At 32.4% G+C, this 20,247-nt stretch overlaps 1 protein-coding gene across 3 annotated transcripts in view; it reads right to left on the bottom strand.

Annotated features, from left to right (window-relative positions):
- Positions 1-3,670: 3,670 nt before the first annotated feature.
- LOC143074865 (uncharacterized) overlaps positions 3,671-20,247 on the bottom strand; it is a 30,025-nt gene continuing 13,448 nt past the window's right edge. For 2 of the 3 annotated variants that reach the window (XM_076250093.1, XM_076250094.1), the window contains exons 3-7: positions 9,451-9,514; positions 6,646-6,702; positions 6,135-6,191; positions 5,603-5,659; positions 3,671-4,710 (exon numbers count right to left, since the gene is read on the bottom strand). In XM_076250093.1, the coding sequence (XP_076106208.1) occupies positions 4,652-4,710; positions 5,603-5,659; positions 6,135-6,191; positions 6,646-6,702; positions 9,451-9,514 (294 nt within the window). In that variant the 3' untranslated portion in view covers positions 3,671-4,651. Of the gene's footprint in view, positions 4,711-5,602; positions 5,660-6,134; positions 6,192-6,645; positions 6,703-7,030; positions 7,108-9,450; positions 9,515-20,247 lie in introns of those variants that run through there. The other variant, XR_012978135.1, reaches the window with a different exon arrangement.

The following is a 20,247-nucleotide window of genomic DNA, read 5'->3' on the forward strand; positions in this document are numbered from 1 at the left end:
ACATTATTCACAGCGGGGCCCACAGAGATGGCTCCCATCTCAATGATATCTAGTATACCCAGTTTTTGTCGAGCCTGCAACTTTTGTTGCAGAAAGCTCGACGTAGGGATAGTGATCCGGCGGCGGCGGCTACGGCGGCTGCGGCGACGGCGTTAGCTAACTTCTTAAAAGCTTTATATTTTAGAAGGTGGAAGACGTGGATGCTTCATACTTTGTATATAGATGCCTCATGTTACGAAGTTTCCGTCAGTCACATGTCCAATGTCCTTGACCTCATTTTCATGGTTCAGTGACCACTTGAAAAAAAAGTTCAGATTTTTTGTAATGTTGAATTCTCTCTTATTATAAGTAATAGGATAACTATATTTGATATGTGCGTACCTTGGAAGGTCCTCATGTCTGTCAGACAGTTTTCACTTGACCTCGACCTAATTTCATGTATCAGTGAACAAGGTTAAGTTTTGGTGATCAAGTCTATATCTCAGATACTATAAGCAATAGGGCTAGAATATTCGGTGTATGGAAGGACTGTAAGGTGTACATGTCCAACTGGCAGGTGTCATCTGACCTTGACCTCATTTTCATGGTTCAGTGGTTATAGCTAAATTTTTGTGTTTTGGTCTGTTTGTCTCATACTATATGCAATAGGTTTACTATATTTGTTGTATGGAATGATTGTAAGGTGTACATGTCCAACTGGCAGATGTCATGTGACCTTGACCTCATTTTCATGATTCAGTGGTCAAAGCTATGTTTTTGAGTTTTGGTCTTTTTATCTAATTCTATATGCCATAGGTCAACTTTATTTGGTGTATGGAAATATTTAAGGATCTTTATGTCAGTTGCGCAGGTTTTATTTGACTGTGACCTCATTTTCACGGTTCATTGCACAGTGTTAAGTTTTTGTGTTTTGGTCTATTTTTCTTAAACTATAAGTAATAGGTCAACTATATATGTTGTAGAGAAGCATTGTTAGCTGTACATGTCTGCCTGACATGGTTCATCTGACCTTGACCTCATTTTCAAGGTTCATTGGTCTTTGTTTAGTTATCTTGGTTAATGTTCTGTTTGTGTGATAGTTGTAATAAAGCTTAGCTTAATTCTTAGGACTATCAACATAATATCAATGATTAGTAAAGAAGGCGAGACATTTCAGCGTGTGCACTCTTGTTTTCAGTTTATATGTGTATTATGTGCACATACATATGATGAGAACCATAGGGAACTATATTTCAGTGTGAATACATTTAGTAACAGTAGCTAACCTGTCCTGTTGTTAGGGAGGCCGGTGCCTAAGTAAAGATTTAGAACAAGTTCTAATCTTTCCAAAAATTATGCTGAGGCTTTTTGTACCCTGTTTGCAATAGAGGATACACAAATTTTGTATTTATTAAAAAATACTATTCACAAAACAGTAATGATTTTTTCAACTCAAAATACAGTACCTGGTCAAAAGTATTTGTCAACTGCATTATTTTGCTATATATTTCATATAAAAACACATTTCTTCAAAAAAAAAAAAAAATTGTTCGGAGGTCTTTTAATATCAATATTAACCTATCATTGAACTTTTGCTATTACACAATGTTCTAATAAGTGACCATTAGTTAGTGGTGGAACAGAAAAAGGGGGGGGGGTAGGACCCATTTTTGTGTGACAACTCATGCTTTTGTAAGGAGACATCTTGTAGGAACCTTTTTTTACATGACTTGGATGTGATTGAACTCCACTTTTGAATGCCTGGATCTGCACCTGATAAGTAGATAATAGGCTCGGACCTGCTAAAATAGGATGAAGTTGTTTGAATAAAAGAAAAATATAGGTGGGTTTATGATAAACATTTCAGAATAAATGCTACACTTTCAACACCAATTGTAGGCTTTTAAGTTTGTTGAGTTTTCCTATTCTCTTTATAAAAGCCAAGTTTGGGGAATAAAGTTTACATGCATGATTAAAGATTTACAATCTTGGTTTTTATCTATTAGCCATGACTATGTTTTATTCCTCTCCTGGCTTTATCGACTCATATAGATTCTAATCGATGGCAAAAATAAATTGAACTATATGACATATCGGGTAAACCGCCCCACTCTTTACTAACAACTCGTACAGGCCTATGGCATCCATACTATTGTCCTTTTGAAATGCCATTCCTACATTTAACTTTACACCCGATACAATGGCATACATGGAGATTCTCTGAGTTTGACCTGCCGATTATGGTATAATTGGACAATGCTACATACCGTTTTCGCTCTTCCACCTATGCTGACGAACTCTAACGGGTCTAGGAAACAAGAACAATGGGATTATTGAAGCCATGCCTACCTCTATCTATGGTATAACATTTTACCCCATCTAGTTTATGCCCAGTCAGAAACGACATACCAGAAAGAAGAACATATTTAACACAAAATAGGTCAAAATAGTAGAATATTCTGATAATTCTTGATCCAACGAACAACTTGTGAAGGTGATTGACTGTTGATCACTGTAGAACTAGTTTTGATTATAAATTTGAATAAAAGAATAAACGAAATTTAAAAAGGAGGGCATATTTTGACTGTTTGTCAGATCTCAAGAACCTTCTTTGGTACATTTGAAATTCTGGGAAACAGTTCTCGCCTAATTGTCCATTTCCCCCCCATATTGACACTCTAGGTGCTTCTTTGACAACCAATTATTGTCACTTTATTTGAACTAAAAACGAAAGAACTAAGCCTGCATGTAATTGAGAAATTTAACGAAGAAAGCAATGAATCCATGCATTAGTGGTTTACTTCCATAATTACTCACTCGGAGAATCTTTTAGTGTGGCCTTTGTGTATTGTTTTTTTAGGGGGAGAGGGATGTCAGGATGAACTTTTCTGTACTAACTTGTATTGATGGGTCCAGGTTGACAGTTTTATACAGTTATAAAATATTCCTTGAAAAATGTTTTCATGGCTTTTTCTGTAAACACTGCCAAATAGTAGTGTAAAAGATTGTTATCACCAATTTCTAAGAAGGGTTAAAGGAATATAAAAAAAATTGGAGCAGAACAACTGACCACATCGAAACGCGCGTCTGGCGTAAATACAAAATTTAATCCTTGTATCTATGATGACTTTAAATTTATTATCAACAACCAAAAATAGCATCTTGAAAAGGCGTTCAAACAAAAAACAAATAAAAATCAGCGTCCTGCATAAATTATTCGTTTTTATATAGTATACATGTTGTGGATAAAAGATTATTTACAGTCAGTGCATGCCATAGTTACAAGAACTGTGATTAAAAAAGATATTCCAAGGTTAAACATGTTAAACTTTCTTCAGTTAGTGCCGAACTGAAATTAAAGACACCACTTCCTATAAACCTCCTCCGATTGTATACGTCAATGATACAGCAAACTAACGACAACAATAACCAAAAACATTTAGCTTTCTTAAGGAAATATTTGAAGGAAACATTTTTGTTTCTTTCATTTTCCGACCAACAATTGACAAAATTGTTTTTAATAGCAAACTAGCATAAGTTAGTGCAAGTAATCTGTTGCTATCAATAACTGGTTATATTTCTGAAAACTTTATTTTAAGATACATTTTCTAATGCTCAAGAAACAATTTATATCAAAAACAAACATACATTACATTACAATAAAACAAAAGCAAAAAGACGATAACACAAACAACAATATGTTATATAATTATATATGTACAAATAAGTGACAACATCAGGAACAACGTCCTCTATCGAATAACCAAGTCATATACAGAGCTTACACCACAATTTATATTCATACTTAGATACAGTGTAGGATGTGTAGCAACACTGACATAAAACTATGGGTACCCATCCAGCTCAGGGAAAAAGAGAGAGAATATGTCTTCAAAATTTGTAGATTGAACATTATGTGACGCAATTGTGAACGAAGTATATATAAATGTGGTGATCACTCTTCATAGCCGTAGTTTAATTGAGCGAGAACGTCTGTTATTAGGATCTCAAACATGTAATGCAATTATATTAATGTGACAAGACAGGACAAATTGTCATCTTATACAACAGACACGCAGCTGATATGCAAGGTGCACATTGACTTGATACAATTCATTCTGTACTGTGATAAAAGATTATATCAAGCCGAAATCATTCAAAAGTTTCCAATCACTTTTTCATAACGTTCAAAAACAGATAAATGACAAAAAGACTAACCTAACATAAGATTTATCAAGCTGAAAGAGTTTAATTGATCAAGTGTTGCACAATAGTAAATATGACTTGTATTGTGATTAAACATGATCAACTTTTTACCTATAAACTATACAACAGCTATGAAATAGATCGGAATTCAGGATTTGTTGACGGTGTTAGAAATATATGTATATACTTCAAAAGCAGCAGCTAACATTATGTGTATTCAAAGGTTATTAAATATACACCTGTTGGTGACCTTCTGCTGTTGTTTTTTTTTCTATGGTCGGGTTATTGTCTCTGTGGCACATTCCCCACTTCCATTCTCAATTTTAATGATATATGATATGAAATTTCTATTTGTGATAAATCTTAAAATCTTTGAAGTAAAAACACTTCCATATAGCATGTTTAAGACATGATGACATTTAATAACATATGATAGATAACGTTCTAGAAACGAAACAGAATATAATTAAGTGTAAGTTGTCATTTCTTCATCGCTCTGTCTGTTTGAAGCATTAAGAAAACATTCTGAAATTAAATAAAAATGGTATACTACATGAACTGATATAATCCAACACAACACAAATTATAAGTTAAGTACTCGACCGTCCAGTTTCACTAATATTTTTTTTATTTCATTTAATCGATGTTAAATATGCAGGTATCGAACATAAGAAATTATTTGATATTTAAGAGTTTATCTTCCCCAAGCATCTGATTCCTTTTTCTCGTTTGGCAATGCGTTTAGTCCTTTCAAGTAATACTAATTGTACCACGTGTGTGTACAGTTATGGATTTGCAAATATTTGTTCTCGGTCAACATCGCTAATGCATCATTAGTCGAAATGTGTATACGATGCAGTGACATTAATTTTGTAACCTTTAATAATATTATTGAACAAGCAAAGTTTTGAAAGATATTCCTAGATTTTTTACATTTCTGTTTAAGGAATCCTCGGAAATTTCGTCATTACACAACACATAAAGAGTATATGGCTCAAGGCTTAATTGCTGCATTGAAATGAAGATGCAAGTTTTCTTGTAAATCTTTATTATAGCAGTGTCATATAAGACATGGAATGAATAATAAATTAGGGAAATAGTTGTACAGCATTTCACTGAAGTCTAAATCTGTTCACTCGATTCAGACAACAAATCTAGGTAACACACACAAATTAAGAAAATCACATGAATTCCAAAAAGGAACAATACTAGATGCGTCGACCGAAAAAATATATCATGTTATCCATGTATCAGACGTCATGCAAATCAACAATCAGCCATAATGTCACAAACAGACGTAGGACACTGTAGGCGTTATAAAATTACCGGAGACAATTTTAACTTCAACAGATGATTTGACTGTTAATCCTTTCATAGTGATGCAGGAAGTCAACAGAATTGAAACGAATTTACAAACCTCTTATTTCTCCATCATTCTGACTGTTGGAATCGGTATAAACACTCTCTAAACCCTCTGAAAGTATATGAACGAAAATAATAAACTACATGCACGGATATTCTTATAATCTGATTACTACTTAATATCCTTATATATGGATGAACAAAAAATATCAAGTGAACACAATTAAAGTAGCATTTCTTTGAATTGATATTGATTCACAAATAGGGTCTTTCCTTCTGAAATAAACTAATTCATTCTAAAACCAGTTATTGGCATGATACGGTTGATGTTTTTCTAGTATATTTTATGATACGATATAAACCCCTTGCGAGAGGGAATGTGCTTGATTTTTGTGTGACGAAAACACAATCTCAATTAGTTTAATTAAGGTCTGAAGTTGGCATGTCAGTTATTGCTTGTAGTCATTTTTTAGTTTATGTACCATTGTCATTTGTTTACTTTGATTCTTTTGTTACATATTCTAACATCGGACTCGGACGTCTTTTAAACTGTGTTTTTCTGTGTGAATTAAAACGAATTTACAAACCTCTTATTTCTCCATCGTTCTGACTGTTGGAATCGTAATAAACACTCGCTAAACTCTCTGAAAGTATATGAATGAAAATAATAAAATACATGTTCTGATATTCCTTTAATCTCATTCAATATCACTTGAATATAGACGGAGCAGTGTTACTGATTGTATTTCTTTGAATTGATATTGATTCACAAATAGGGTCTTTCCTTCTGAAATAAACTAATTCATTCTAAAACCAGTTATTGGCATGATACGGTTGATGTTTTTCTAGTATATTTTATGATACGATATAAACCCCTTGCGAGAGGGAATGTGCTTGATTTTTGTGTGACGAAAACACAATCTCAATTAGTTTAATTAAGGTCTGAAGTTGGCATGTCAGTTATTGCTTGTAGTCATTTTTTAGTTTATGTACCATTGTCATTTGTTTACTTTGATTCTTTTGTTACATATTCTAACATCGGACTCGGACGTCTTTTAAACTGTGTTTTTCTGTGTGAATTAAAACGAATTTACAAACCTCTTATTTCTCCATCGTTCTGACTGTTGGAATCGTAATAAACACTCGCTAAACTCTCTGAAAGTATATGAATGAAAATAATAAAATACATGTTCTGATATTCCTTTAATCTCATTCAATATCACTTGAATATAGACGGAGCAGTGTTACTGATTGTATTATTTTATATTACAGCTATATTTTAAATGAAAACCATGACAAATAAGAAATAAATTGACATGAGGCTGTGTACATTCCTCGTATACTTGATATATTGTCCGGGTTTGGCTTTGTGTTTTGTTATTTCATGTTATATCAGTTGTTCAAGGTTTTTATTGGATTAAGCAGTTGTAATATTGTGCTCTCAGACATCAAGGACAGGCCACCAAATAAGGAAGTGGCATACCTGCAAGCTTTTTTGTAACATCTTTTACTTCTCCATCAGAATGAATGTGTGATTGGCTATCAACACTCCCTGGAATTCTTGAAAGTATATGAATGAAAATATTACTGCACTGATATTCTTAAAATCTCACTAAATAACATTCAAATATTGCCGACCAGTTTAAATAGTTGTTTTAATTAATATTATAGCTTTTCAATTTTTTTTTTTTATTTCCCTTATATTATCCCTATGTCAAAAATACTATGGAATGTATGATAAATGAGGGAATCAGTGGTTCCGATTATATAAATCAACCGAGATGACAAATCAAGGCAACACAAAACAACTATGGATATTACATGAAATCCAGAAAGTTTTATGTATATGTACAGTGTAAACGTATCTTGCTGCACTGCATCACAATCCATGTAAAACAAAAATCAACCAAACTATCACAATAGGTAATATGACACTGCAGCTTATATAATATTAACAGTAGCTATTATACTAAACCATATTGTCTGAAATTAATGTTGAAAACATCATATAACTTTGACAAAAAGTAAAATCACAAAAATATTGAACTCCGAGGAAAATTCAAAACGGAAAGTCCCTTATCAAATCGCAAAATCAAATAATAAAACACATCAAACGAATGAACAACAACTGTCATATTCCTGACTTGAAGATATCATAAAACTATATAAAGTGTAGAAAAAATAAGAGTAGAACAAACCGATACAACACAATATACATCAATTTGTTCTAAAATTGTATTAACTGTTACAAAAAAAAAAAAGGTATCCCAAGATATAAACAGCTACCGAAGTCCATATATCCAAGAAAAAACAGACAACAGTATGGCTAAATTAAAAATAAGACAAGCAGTTTACAATATAAATAAGAAGATGTGATATAACTGCAAATAAAACAACTTTTCACAAGTGACCAAACGAACAAACATTTACAGCAAAACCGATATATGACTCAAAATGACAAAATGTAAAACAAATGACCTGAAAGCAAATAACACATCAAACAAATATGACATACAGCAACATCAGACTGAACTGCTTCTTATGTATATATCAACTTAGAAATTTGCGCAACGATATTTTTATGTGATAGTAACTATATATACGAAGATGATCTTATTAAAACGGTGCTGGAAATATTTCGGCTGAACAAATAGCCTTCGACAGTGTCAGTAAATGTACTATACATATTCATTTGTGACGACAGGAGGAATCCTTCAACGACTTTTAAATTTCTTTGTCAACAATTTAGAGATTCCTTGCTTAACGAACATCGATAAAAAAAAAGGTATAGGTCCATGTACAAGACTTCATTTTACATAAGGTTTAAATAGACTCTGTGTATACTTTTAAATAATGAAGGCAATATTTTTTTTACAGAATACTTATAACTTTTATGAAATTCTTTCATGTATATACAGCTTTCTCTTCACGTCTTTACTCTGACTGTGATAATGTTCATTAAGCTCGTAAATTAAGATTTGATACTTGTTATCATATTTGTATTGTAACCCACCATCAATCAGAGACTTTTTAAGATTTATTTATGGTATAGTTTTGATAATTGATGCAGGTCGTTGGCCGACTTTTAATTATGTACATCGTCGTGTATTTTGTCTTGATGAAAAGGCAGTGATATGATGCCTATTACTATTTATCTTTATATATGAAAATAAATATCAAGTGAACAAAATAAAAGTAGCATTTTTTGGAATTGATATTGATTCACCCTTAGGGTCTTTGCTTCTGAAATACACATATTTATTCTAAAACCAGTTATTGGCATGATACGGTTTATGTTCTTCTTGTATATTTTATGATGCTCTGATACTAAACCCCTCACGAGAGGGAATGTGGTTGAATTTCATGTGACAAAGACACAATCTTTCAATCAGTTTAATTAAGGTCTGAAGCTGGCATGTCTAGTTTATGTACCATTGTCATTTTGTTTACTTAGATTCTTCTGTTACCTATTCTAACATCGGACTGGGACTTCTTTTAAACTGAGATTTACTGTGTGAATTGCTGTGTGTTTGCTACATTGGCTAGAGGTCCATGAGGTAGAAATCTCATAACATACGTTTAAACACGCTGCACCTATTCAAAGCCAAAAGCCTAAAACTGTAAATCAACTTATTTTGCGTGCAATTTATTTAAAAGAAGCATTACATCGCTAATATACAACTCTGATCTTCTAATGTGTACGTACACCAAGAAAAAAAAGAGAACACAAAGTGTTGTCATGTCAGCTAGAAAGGGCTTATCTTGCAAATAAAGTATCCACCAAAGTATTGCTTTGCAGTAAGTTGTGAAGACAACTAGATGTTGGGTATATGTCAAACAGTCGTAATTTACATTTCATTTTATGCACTTTTGTCGATAGATCACTGAATTTATTGAAATTACCGGTTTTCCTGTGCAATCTTCCACCTCTCTTTTTTTTACGCAGATTTTCCATTGAATCCATACACTGTTAAATGAGAACAACTAAAGGTGAATATATGGATACAATGATTTTATATAATGTATTCATACTTTAGAAGCATATTTTCATTATGGTTGCAAAGATTAAACAGACAACGAAACTGTTAAATATCACACCCGAAAACATACTTATTTTTATATAGATTAGACAGTTGGTTTTTCTGTTTGAATGGTTTTACACTAGTAATTTTGGAGCCCTTTATAGCTTGTTGTTCGGTGTGAGTCAAGGCTCCGTGTTGAAGGCCGTACATTGACCTATAATGGTTTCCTTTTTTAAAATTGTTATTTGGATGGAGAGTTGTCTCATTGGCACTCGCACAACATCTTCCTATATCTATTATGTATCATTAAAAGAAGAAACCGTTTAAGAATTATTGAAGTAACACCAGATTTTTCAAAGCTAAAATTAGAAGTTATCTACGAAATTTTGAAAATTTTGAACTATTGAAATTATGACAATTAATTTCGTTCCTGTGTTTTGTAAACTTAAAAAGATATACTAATTTGAATTTAGTAATTTAGATTTTTGCAAAACAATAATTTCAGATAGTCGTTTCTCAAAACTCAAAATATCAAGTTTTCAACAATATACATTTCTAATATCTTGATCATGTTGATTTCCATGAACCATTAAACAACGTGTTTACCTGTTACTATTCACGTCACTCGCTCGGCACGAACAAATGTTTGAACATGACTGGTTCAGTTTATAGCAAAAAAATTATATTGAGTATTATTATGATACATTCATATGATGACAGTGTATACTTATTGACTGGGTATGAGTGGAATAGTAAGTTTATTGTCCCGCAGAGCAACTATTGTCCTGAGGTGTAGCCGAGGGCAATAGTTGTCTCCGAGGGACAATAAACTTACTATACAACGAATATCCAGTCAGTAAGTGTTTTATTATATCGAAAAAGACAACAGATAATAAATAGCGGTGATAAATCAACTATCGTAATATTTAAAAGAAGAAACCAAACCATAACGTTTATTTCATAGATATGTCCAAATGCTAAGGCTACATCTTGCACTGACGTCAACTCTATACTAGATACAAAAGGTAAAACACGACGTCGTTACTCCCGCGTTATTTTCAAAATCCTCAGATCGAGTAGCTGCATTTAAAATTCCGCGAAATATAATGACTCTCGCGGTCAAATAGTTTCATCCAGGTCCAAATTGGAAATTTTTGACCGGTCCAATAGTTCAAAGCTTGTAATTTGTAAAATAGTGAAAATATTGTGTACTTATTTTATATAGAAAATGATAACTGAGGTATAATAAGAAGAAAATAACTACTCGGCAGTACTAAAATATCACAGGACATCACCAAGCACGAACATCACCATCCACGATTAGCAACTAAAACCAATACAGCGATGACAATATCATCAAAATACCAAACACCCACAATATATTTATATGTTGGAGAACAAGAATCTATAACAAACATGACGAATAAAACTCCCCTTTTCCCAGCAGCTGCGTACCTTCTGCTGAATCGTATGGAGTTTTCATATATCGTAACTCGTTATGTTTGTGCATGTTCACTAGACTTATCTGTAGCAGTACGCGTCTTTCAAAAACATAATCGGATAGAACAGAGAAATGAGTAGAAAAGACGGCTACATTCGACACGAAATAAGTTTACGATCATCATCACAAATTAATTGACTTTGTGTTTCAATTCTTTCGTGACATGGTTACGCAAAAATGTGTTTTGCAAGTTAAACAGCGAACAGAGGGTTACAGGTGGTAGTTAACAGCCATAGAAGTTGTGTTCGGCCATGGAGAGGACAATACACCTTTATTACAACTTATACTTTTTCAAAGGGATTAATGTGTGATTGAAATGTAACACCAAATTATTCATTCTCTGACAAACTTTTCGAGAAGACAATCAATAAATTTAATAGTAAGATATCTGAAATACTTTTTTTATTCCAGGATCGGTTTGATGTGGATTTAAAACCGCCGATTATTTTTACCATGTCATCCTTAATTTAAATGTTAACAGCTACAGATGTCAATTTGGTTCAATATTCGACATTCAATAACATTCAAAATTCAATTTTTTTCAATTTTTTTTGTAGCATTCAACATTTCGTTTTCAATATTCAACTTTTGTTTTCAACATTCGATTTTCAACTTTCAACTTTTAATATTTTATTTTCAATTTTCAACATTTGTTTTCAACTTTCAGCATTCATTTTTAACATTCATCATTCGTTTTCATCATTCGTTTTTAATATTCGTTTTCAACATTTGTTTTCAACATTCGTTTTCAACATTCGTTTTCAACATTCGTTTTCAACATTTAAAAATTCGTTTTCAACATTTAACATTCGTTTTCAATATTCATCATCTGTTTTCAACATTCATTTTCAACATTCGTTTTCAACATTCGTTTTCCAAATTTGTTTTCAACATTCGTTTTCAGCATTCGTTTTCAACATTCGTTTTCAACATTCGTTTTCATCATTCATTATCAACATTCGTTTTCAACATTCGTTCTCAACATTCGTTTTCAACATTCGTTCTCAACATTCGTTTTCAACATTCAACATTCGTTTTCAACATTCAACATCCGTTTTCAACATTCATCATTCGTTTCGATCATTTGTTTTCAATATTCCTTTTCAACATTCGTTTTCAACATTCGTTTTTAACATTCGTTTTCAACATTCGTTTTCAAAATTCGTTTTCAACATTCGTTTTTAGCATTCATCATCCGTTTTCAACATTCATCATTCGTTTTCATCATTCATTTTCAATATTCGTTTTCAACAGTCGTTTTCAAAATTCGAATTCGTTTTCAACATTCGTCTCCAACATTCGTTTTCAACATTCGTTTTCAATATTCGTTTTCAACATTCGTTTTCAACATTCGTTTTCAACATTTGTCTTCAACATTCGTTTTCAGCATTCGTTTTCAACATTCGTTTTCAACATTCGTTTTCAACATTCATTATCAACATTCGTTTTCAACATTCGTTTTCAACATTCGTTTTCAACATTCGTTTTCAACATTCGTTTTCAACATTCGTTTTCAACATTCAACATTCGTTTTCAACATTCGTTTCAACATTCGTTTTCAACATTCGTTTTCAACATTCGTTTTCAACATTCGTTTCAACATTCGTTTTAAACATTCGTTTTCAACATTTAAAAAATTCGTTTTCAACATTTAACATTCGATTTCAACATTCAACTTTCTTTTTCAACGTTCGAATTTCGACTTTCAACATTCGCGTATGGCGTAAATAAACATTTTAGTCCTGGTATCTATGATAAGTTTATTTACAACATATGGGTCGATGCCTGTCGAGGATTGCGGGAACGTTATGCATTCCTATATGTGCCGTCGCCACTAACGATGTGACGTCGCGTTTCTATGTATATTTTAACTATGATTCTATTCTTATGCTTAAATGAATATTGAACCTTACACTTGTATTTTATTGAGAGTCAAACATAATCGAACATAACGCGAAGTATACACCCCAAAACCCATCATTGGTTCCGTGACTAACGGAGTGAGAGAGAATGGACATTAGCAGATTGAAATCTTTGAGACCGGGGAACAAAGCAGCGGTGACGAAGGTTTTAAACAAACTGGAGGCCACCATCGTTGATACGCCTTTCAACCCGAAGGAAATATGTACATTATTGGAAGCAGTTGAAAAGAAAAAGAAAACTTTGGCAAATAATGACAAACAGATTTTAAATACATTGGACTCGGAGGTAATAACAGAAGAAATTATCGAAACAGATGATGTTGAAAACGAACGTTGAATGTTGAAAAGGAATGTTGAAAGTTGAAAATCGAATGTTGAAAAACGAATGTTGTATGTTGAAAACGAATATTGTAAGTTGAAAATCGAATGTTGAAAACAAATTTGGAATGTTTAAAAACGAATGTCAAATGTAGAAAACGAACGTTGAATGTTGAAAACGAGTGTTGAAAGTTTGAATCCGATTTTCAACTTTCAACATTCCTTTTCAACATTCAACGTTAGTTTTCAACATTCGTTTTCGTTTTCAACATTGTTTATCAACATTCAACATTGTTTATCAACATTCAACATTCGTTTTCAACATTCACATTATTTTTCATCTTTCGTTTTTCGACTTGTAACATTCGTTTTCAACACCGGACATTCGTTTTCAATATTAAACATTCTTTTTCAACTTTAGATTTTCACAGCTTTTAACATTAGATTTTTCACAACTTTCAACATTAGATTTTTCACAACTTCCAACATTCGTTTTAAACATTCAACATTCGTACACAACATTCAACATTCGTTTTTAACATTCAACATTCATTTTCAACATTCGATTTTCAAATTTCAGAATTCATTTTCAACATTCAACATTCGTACACAACATTCAACCATATACATTTGCCATATTCGTTTTCAACATTAAACATTTGTTTTCAATATTCAACATTTGTGTGTATATAACATTCGAATTTCAACTTTCAACAATTGTTTTCAACATTCGTTTTCAACATTCAACATAAGTTTTCAATATTCAACATTCTTTTTTGACATTAGATTTTTCATAACTTTCAACTATCGTTTTCGACATTCAATATTCGTGAGATCACGCCTAGTTTTTGGTGGGGTTCGTGTTGTTTATTCTTTAGTTTTCTATGTTGTGTCATGTGTACTATTGTTTGTCTGTTTGTCTTTTTCATTTTTAGCCATGGCGTTGTCAGTTTTTTTTTCGATTTTTGGTATCTTTCGTCCCTCTTTTAGTACTATTCTCTTTCTAGTCAAATTTCTTTTAGATATAAAAAAAAAAGTAAACTAAAATACAGAACTCGTCAGTCATTTCAAAAAGGGGTAGCCTAAAAAAATGAAAAAAAATTCACAGTACACCAGCCGTAATCCTGACTTGGTACAGGCTTTTTACGAAAAATAATGGGTTTAACCTGGTTTTTATGGATAGATTTTAACTCGAAATACAACATGTATAATGTCTGGTGCTAAAATATTGCATGCTATGACGATTCCACAAATACAATATTGAATGCACTTTTTATAAATCAAAGTGTGTCAAATAATAGGTAACTTTACACTGATTATGAAATATATGGTTTCTATGTAGTTTTGATTTAAATAATGAAAAAAAAGTTAGCCCGAGGTACAAATGTACTTCAAAATAAGATTAAAGCAAAATATGGCTACCCCTAGCTAAAGAAGTTAACGTCTTTTTAAACTTGTCGAGGTCATATATTTCCGACCGAATGCAAATGACACCAGTGACGTTAACCATGTAAACATATACACATAAGAAGTTATAGTAAAGGTCAAAATCTAGAATCTCGACCTCAATAACAGGTTTACAGCCAGAACCTCAAATTATAGGTATATAATATTTATGGTTAAGGAGTTATTTAAACATAAAGATCGAGGGTTGAAACTCTAATTAAATAAGTATTCTGCTCAAAATGTATTTTCTACGACACGTCGCAACTCACAATCTAGTAAAAAAAATGTCAGCGATATCTTATACGGTATCAGAGGAGAAGCGATATGAGGAAAAGTGAATTTCTAGGACATGACCTTGACCTCTGACCCTGACTTCTTTTTCTTTACGGTGGACCAATAACCTCAAAGCTAAATACCCTATTCGCTCACGCTTACGGTTGATGATTTATAAAGTACGATTAATTTGTGTCAAATACAAGAACGGTATGACAAATTAGCCGCAAATATAGTCACTAACTTATGCAACTCTTATTGTTAACCTAACGTATTGTAACATGATATGATTATTACGTTTTGACGAAATAACATCTTCAGTCAGTAGAGTGAACAGTCTGAAATAAACACAAGTCTTTCTATAATTCACAAAACAACCGAAGAACTACCACTAAACCTAAACACTTGTGCCTTGACCCATTGAGAAGCTAACATCAATACGTGGTGGACACAGAAGCGCCGTCACAAGACCAATCAACAGAACTTACGGGAAATTTAAGTAATTTACCTCAAAATCAAGTCAAAGATATGGAACAGGAATTTTGGATTGTGATGAATTCAATTTATATTTGGACGTGTTAATTAACAAATTCAATGACATCACATCAAACTCAAAAGCGAGCGTTCTGAAACTTTTTTAAATCAAGGTCCAGCAGCATCGATTTCAATACTTCCAACAACTAGCAATAGTTATCACAATACAAATCAGACACAGATGTTATTCAAAGCACTTGTGTAAATCACAGAGCAAATGCTACTTATAACTCTTCTCCATTTCTACCACTACCAAAGTTAGACTTGTCTTCATTTTCGGGAGATATGGAACATCGGCAGACATGTTGGAATTCGTTTGAATTAACCGTACACCAGAACCCTGCTCTTACAAATATACAAAAATTAGTTATTAAATTCAAAACTCCAATACAAAGTAGTACAGTTTAACACCGGGTTAACCCTTAGCACGGCAAACTATGACCAGGCAATTATTTTACTAAAGGAGCGTTACGGTCAACTGCAGAAAATTATCAACGCACACATGCAAAATCTTCTCGAATAACCAAGTCCTTCCTTCACCCTCAGTAGTATTAAGTCATTTTACGATAAATAAGACGCCAACAAAAGCGACATGAATCTCTAGGTCAGACGCAAGATACATATGGACCCCTTCTTGTACCCATACTATTCGGGATACTACCCGCAGAATTGAGGAAAGACTATGGAACATGGAAAAAACAGCTGGGATATAATATCGCTGCATGAAGCTTTATTAAAGGGGATGTATGGACAAGAGGCTGGTAATGTTAATATGTCCAATACCATGACATCAACTGCGTCTTTTTACACGAAAGCCGTTCCTAAGACAATCACAAAAAGCAAAAGCAACAATTTAGGGGAAATCAGAGCAAGACCATGAATACACGCTGGACAATTATACACCTATTAAGATTATTGAACTTCACTTGATTATGTTGAACACTGAAACTGACACGATAACAATTAAAAAGGAGAAATATGTTACCAAGAGAGTGATTCTTCAACAGTCGTTAAGGATTTTTGACCCGTTAGCAGTATTGAGTCCAATCACAGTACGAGCTTATAAAATGTTGATGCAGACTATATGGGATAGGAAATTTGAATGTGATGGGCCCTTATCAGATAGTATAATGAGTAAATGGTACGAATGATTTGAGAATTTTAAAAGAAGCAGTCACTGTTGAATTACCGCGATTTTATTTTGCCAATGAATCATCTACCAGTCTACACATATCAACAACAAGGTAAGGAAATTACATGTATTTATCGATGCTAGTCAAAGTACATACGGAGCATGCGCATGCATTGCGGTACTGCTGCAGATCATTTCTGAACAACGAATTATGAAAACACGAACCAAAGTGAGTTATTAACGTAAATGAATGACCCACATGGAACGGCACACAACGGTTTTGCTAACAAATGCTGAATATGACATTCGATGAATAATTGGGACTTTACTGGATTATTGATTTCGAATATTTCAGTAGTTTAAGGAGACTTTTGAATATTACCGTCTATGAACTTACATTTATCCAGGATTGTCAACTTCAAAAGAATAAAAGGTAAACATCAGATCTTTCGGTAGAGCAAATTAACCATTCAACATTATTATGGATCAAGAATACTCAGGATACTTCATTTCAACACATCAATTTGAATAAAATCCGTCAATATTAAAACAGTTGAAACTTTATAAAGACAATCAGAACATTTTGAGAAGTGGAGGCAGAATTAACAATGCACATTTGAGCGAAACTGCTATATTCCATATTTATTGCAGACAAAGCATGGTTTTACAAATTAGGTTATTAGTGATGCACATGTGAAGCACCTACACGGAGGAGTAACTAGTAGAGTAACTTGATTACGTCCGATATATTGAATTTCATGAATTCATCAATGTGTCAATGCCGTATTACTTAAATGTATCACTTGCCGTAAAGTGATAAGAAAGACTCATCAAAAACAGGACCTGCCACCACTACCAGTAGATAGGTACAAGATACATTTCCGTTTACTTGGACGTTGCAGGACTACTTTTTTCAATCCTATAATTCAAGAATTAAAGTTTACATCTGTTTACTTACTTGCGCCTCTACTAGAACCGAACATTTAAAGATCGTATAAAACTTGACAGATGAGTCTTAAATCGTACAAAAAATATTGATTTCAGAAATGAATCAACGACAAACCAAATACGTGGGTGTCATCGGGTGTCAACAAACCTGAACCATTGACACCTTCTAATCATCTTTTTAGCTGGAGAAAAATATTTTACCGTATTCGTCTACAAACAGGAATAATCAATCAATTAATGACACATAACAATTTGAATCAACGTCTGCAGGATCAGCATAATATTCAACGTTTTAGACAAAGATGGAAAAATTAATATCTTACATCATTAAGGGAATACCACACGACTCTATGGCACAATAATCAGACTATCAGAATAGTTAATGTAATTCAAATACGTGAAGACTTACCTAGAATTAATTGGAAGGCACCATTATAAATTAACTATTGGTTGGCAAGGATTAACTCGTTAGATCAGTGAATTTGCGTACAAACAACTGACATACAAATCGTCCAATTTCAAAGTTATATCCGAAAGAGGTTTCTTGCGATTCGGTTTAATCAACATATGACATCAAAGAACATAAATGAAAGAAGAATGCCAGCGAAAAGATTCGCCAATTAATGTCTTATTTTTTTTACTTTTTACAGACTTTTAATTTTCAAAGTGATATTTACTTTCTACATACATGGACTTTAAAATGATTTAAATTCATTGAGAATATTTTAAATTTTTGATTCAACGTTGTCAGTTTTAAAAGATTATGAACAGTTCTATATCATATGCAAAATATCTAATCCATATATTGTGAAACAAACAAAATAAAGTTATGTGGCAGAAGAGGAAACAAAATATAGAAACCAATTGTTCTCTAACCAATTGTCCAAAGAACACTTAGAAGTCACTACCAGTTTCCTTAAAACAATTTCAAATAATTACTTTTAGCTAGAAAACACAGACTAAAAATATATATATTTTGCATGAAGTATTGGGTATTATTAGTTACACAGTTTGCTCATAAACTAGTACGGTATATATGAGGTAGGTTAAATCCATATGGAGTGAGTGCGAAGCTGGAATCTCATATGGAATTTACCTACCCTTTATATATCGCATTATGTCACTAGCACAAAGTGTAACGAATTTATCTTACCGTCTATCTTAACATGTGGCATTTAGACATGTGGCCTATTAAAGTGACCAAGCAACTAATATAAAGAACGTACATCCATTGGTCTATATAATAACAAATGCCTACAATTACAATTTGTTACATTTCGATGTGTATTCTGAACTGTTTTCAATGATCGTAGAAGTGTATAGGAGCTAAAATATACACTTTGTTATTTCCTTTTTTCAAAAGGCCACAAATATTCTGCTTTTATGTAGTATCTTTTATTAGGTGAAAAACGACTACTTCTTGTTTCCAAAAGTTCATTTCCAGTGAAATGTTTACATGGTGAGACGTCTACAAACATAATGTAGCAGAGGCTATGATTCTATTATTTACTAGTATAACCTATATGGAGTTATGGCAAAGATCAATATCTAGAACGTTAAATTAACATTTTACATTGACATTGATTTCAAGTTCACAAAAGAATGATCTGAAATCAAAATATACTCTATACAGCAAACGGTTTAAGTTATATGGCCATAAAACTTCTTTGAAAATATATCGTCCCCTTACGATCAAAACTGTTCAGTTACAAAATTTCGCAATTATCACTTTGGTAAAGTTATTATTTCATTATTCAATGTGATTGATGACGGAACCTGTCAAAAGTCAAATTAAATAGACGTTGATAATTATTTTTAATCTCAAATTCCTTTTCTCAGACTGATCACCTCACATAAAAAGATCTGCGGTCTTTATAAATGAAGGTTAGCGAGTAATATGTTTATCTCACGTATGTAAAAAAATATCAGTAGGGGAAATAACCCTTATATAGAGACTACGTATCACTTCAATAAAAATAGAACAAGATGTCCTGAGGTTATAACTAGTAATTTGGAAACAAATGTTAATTTATTTTACAGTTGGGAAGGAGTTATGATAAACAGGAAAAGAATGATCGTGAGATAACTCTTCCAAAGAAATTGAGATTAAACCGCAATAACTGTTCAATATATTTTAAAAGTTTGGAAAACATAAAAACTCTACATCGTATATTAGACCTTGCGTCAAGAAACTTTAAGATTAAAAATAAAAATAGTTGCATTCTTCTTAGACCTCGAATCGGTCTAGGCCTTTATCGTTTACGGTTAACGAGTTACAATTAAATTTCACTTTTGTCGACTACACACAAGGAGATAATTATCATATGAAATCTCTATCATGGATCTCTTTGAATTTCTTTCGACGTCTTCAGATTGAAACAATTTTGGTTAAGATTTTTTTTAACGGAAAATTAGTCATAAGACAAAAAAAAAGAGATCATTCTTACAAGGAAAAGTGTTTGGTCAGGAAATGTCGATTTCAACACCATATTAATTATCGAAAGTCTTTCCATGGCAAAGTCGAAAGACCTTATAAACAAACACCCTAAATTCCATGGAAGAGATCAACTGCCACTGTTTCCAAAAATACAAAAATTAAAATAC

This window comes from Mytilus galloprovincialis, chromosome 5 (assembly GCF_965363235.1).
Source record: "Mytilus galloprovincialis chromosome 5, xbMytGall1.hap1.1, whole genome shotgun sequence".
Lineage (NCBI taxonomy): Eukaryota > Metazoa > Mollusca > Bivalvia > Mytilida > Mytilidae > Mytilus > Mytilus galloprovincialis.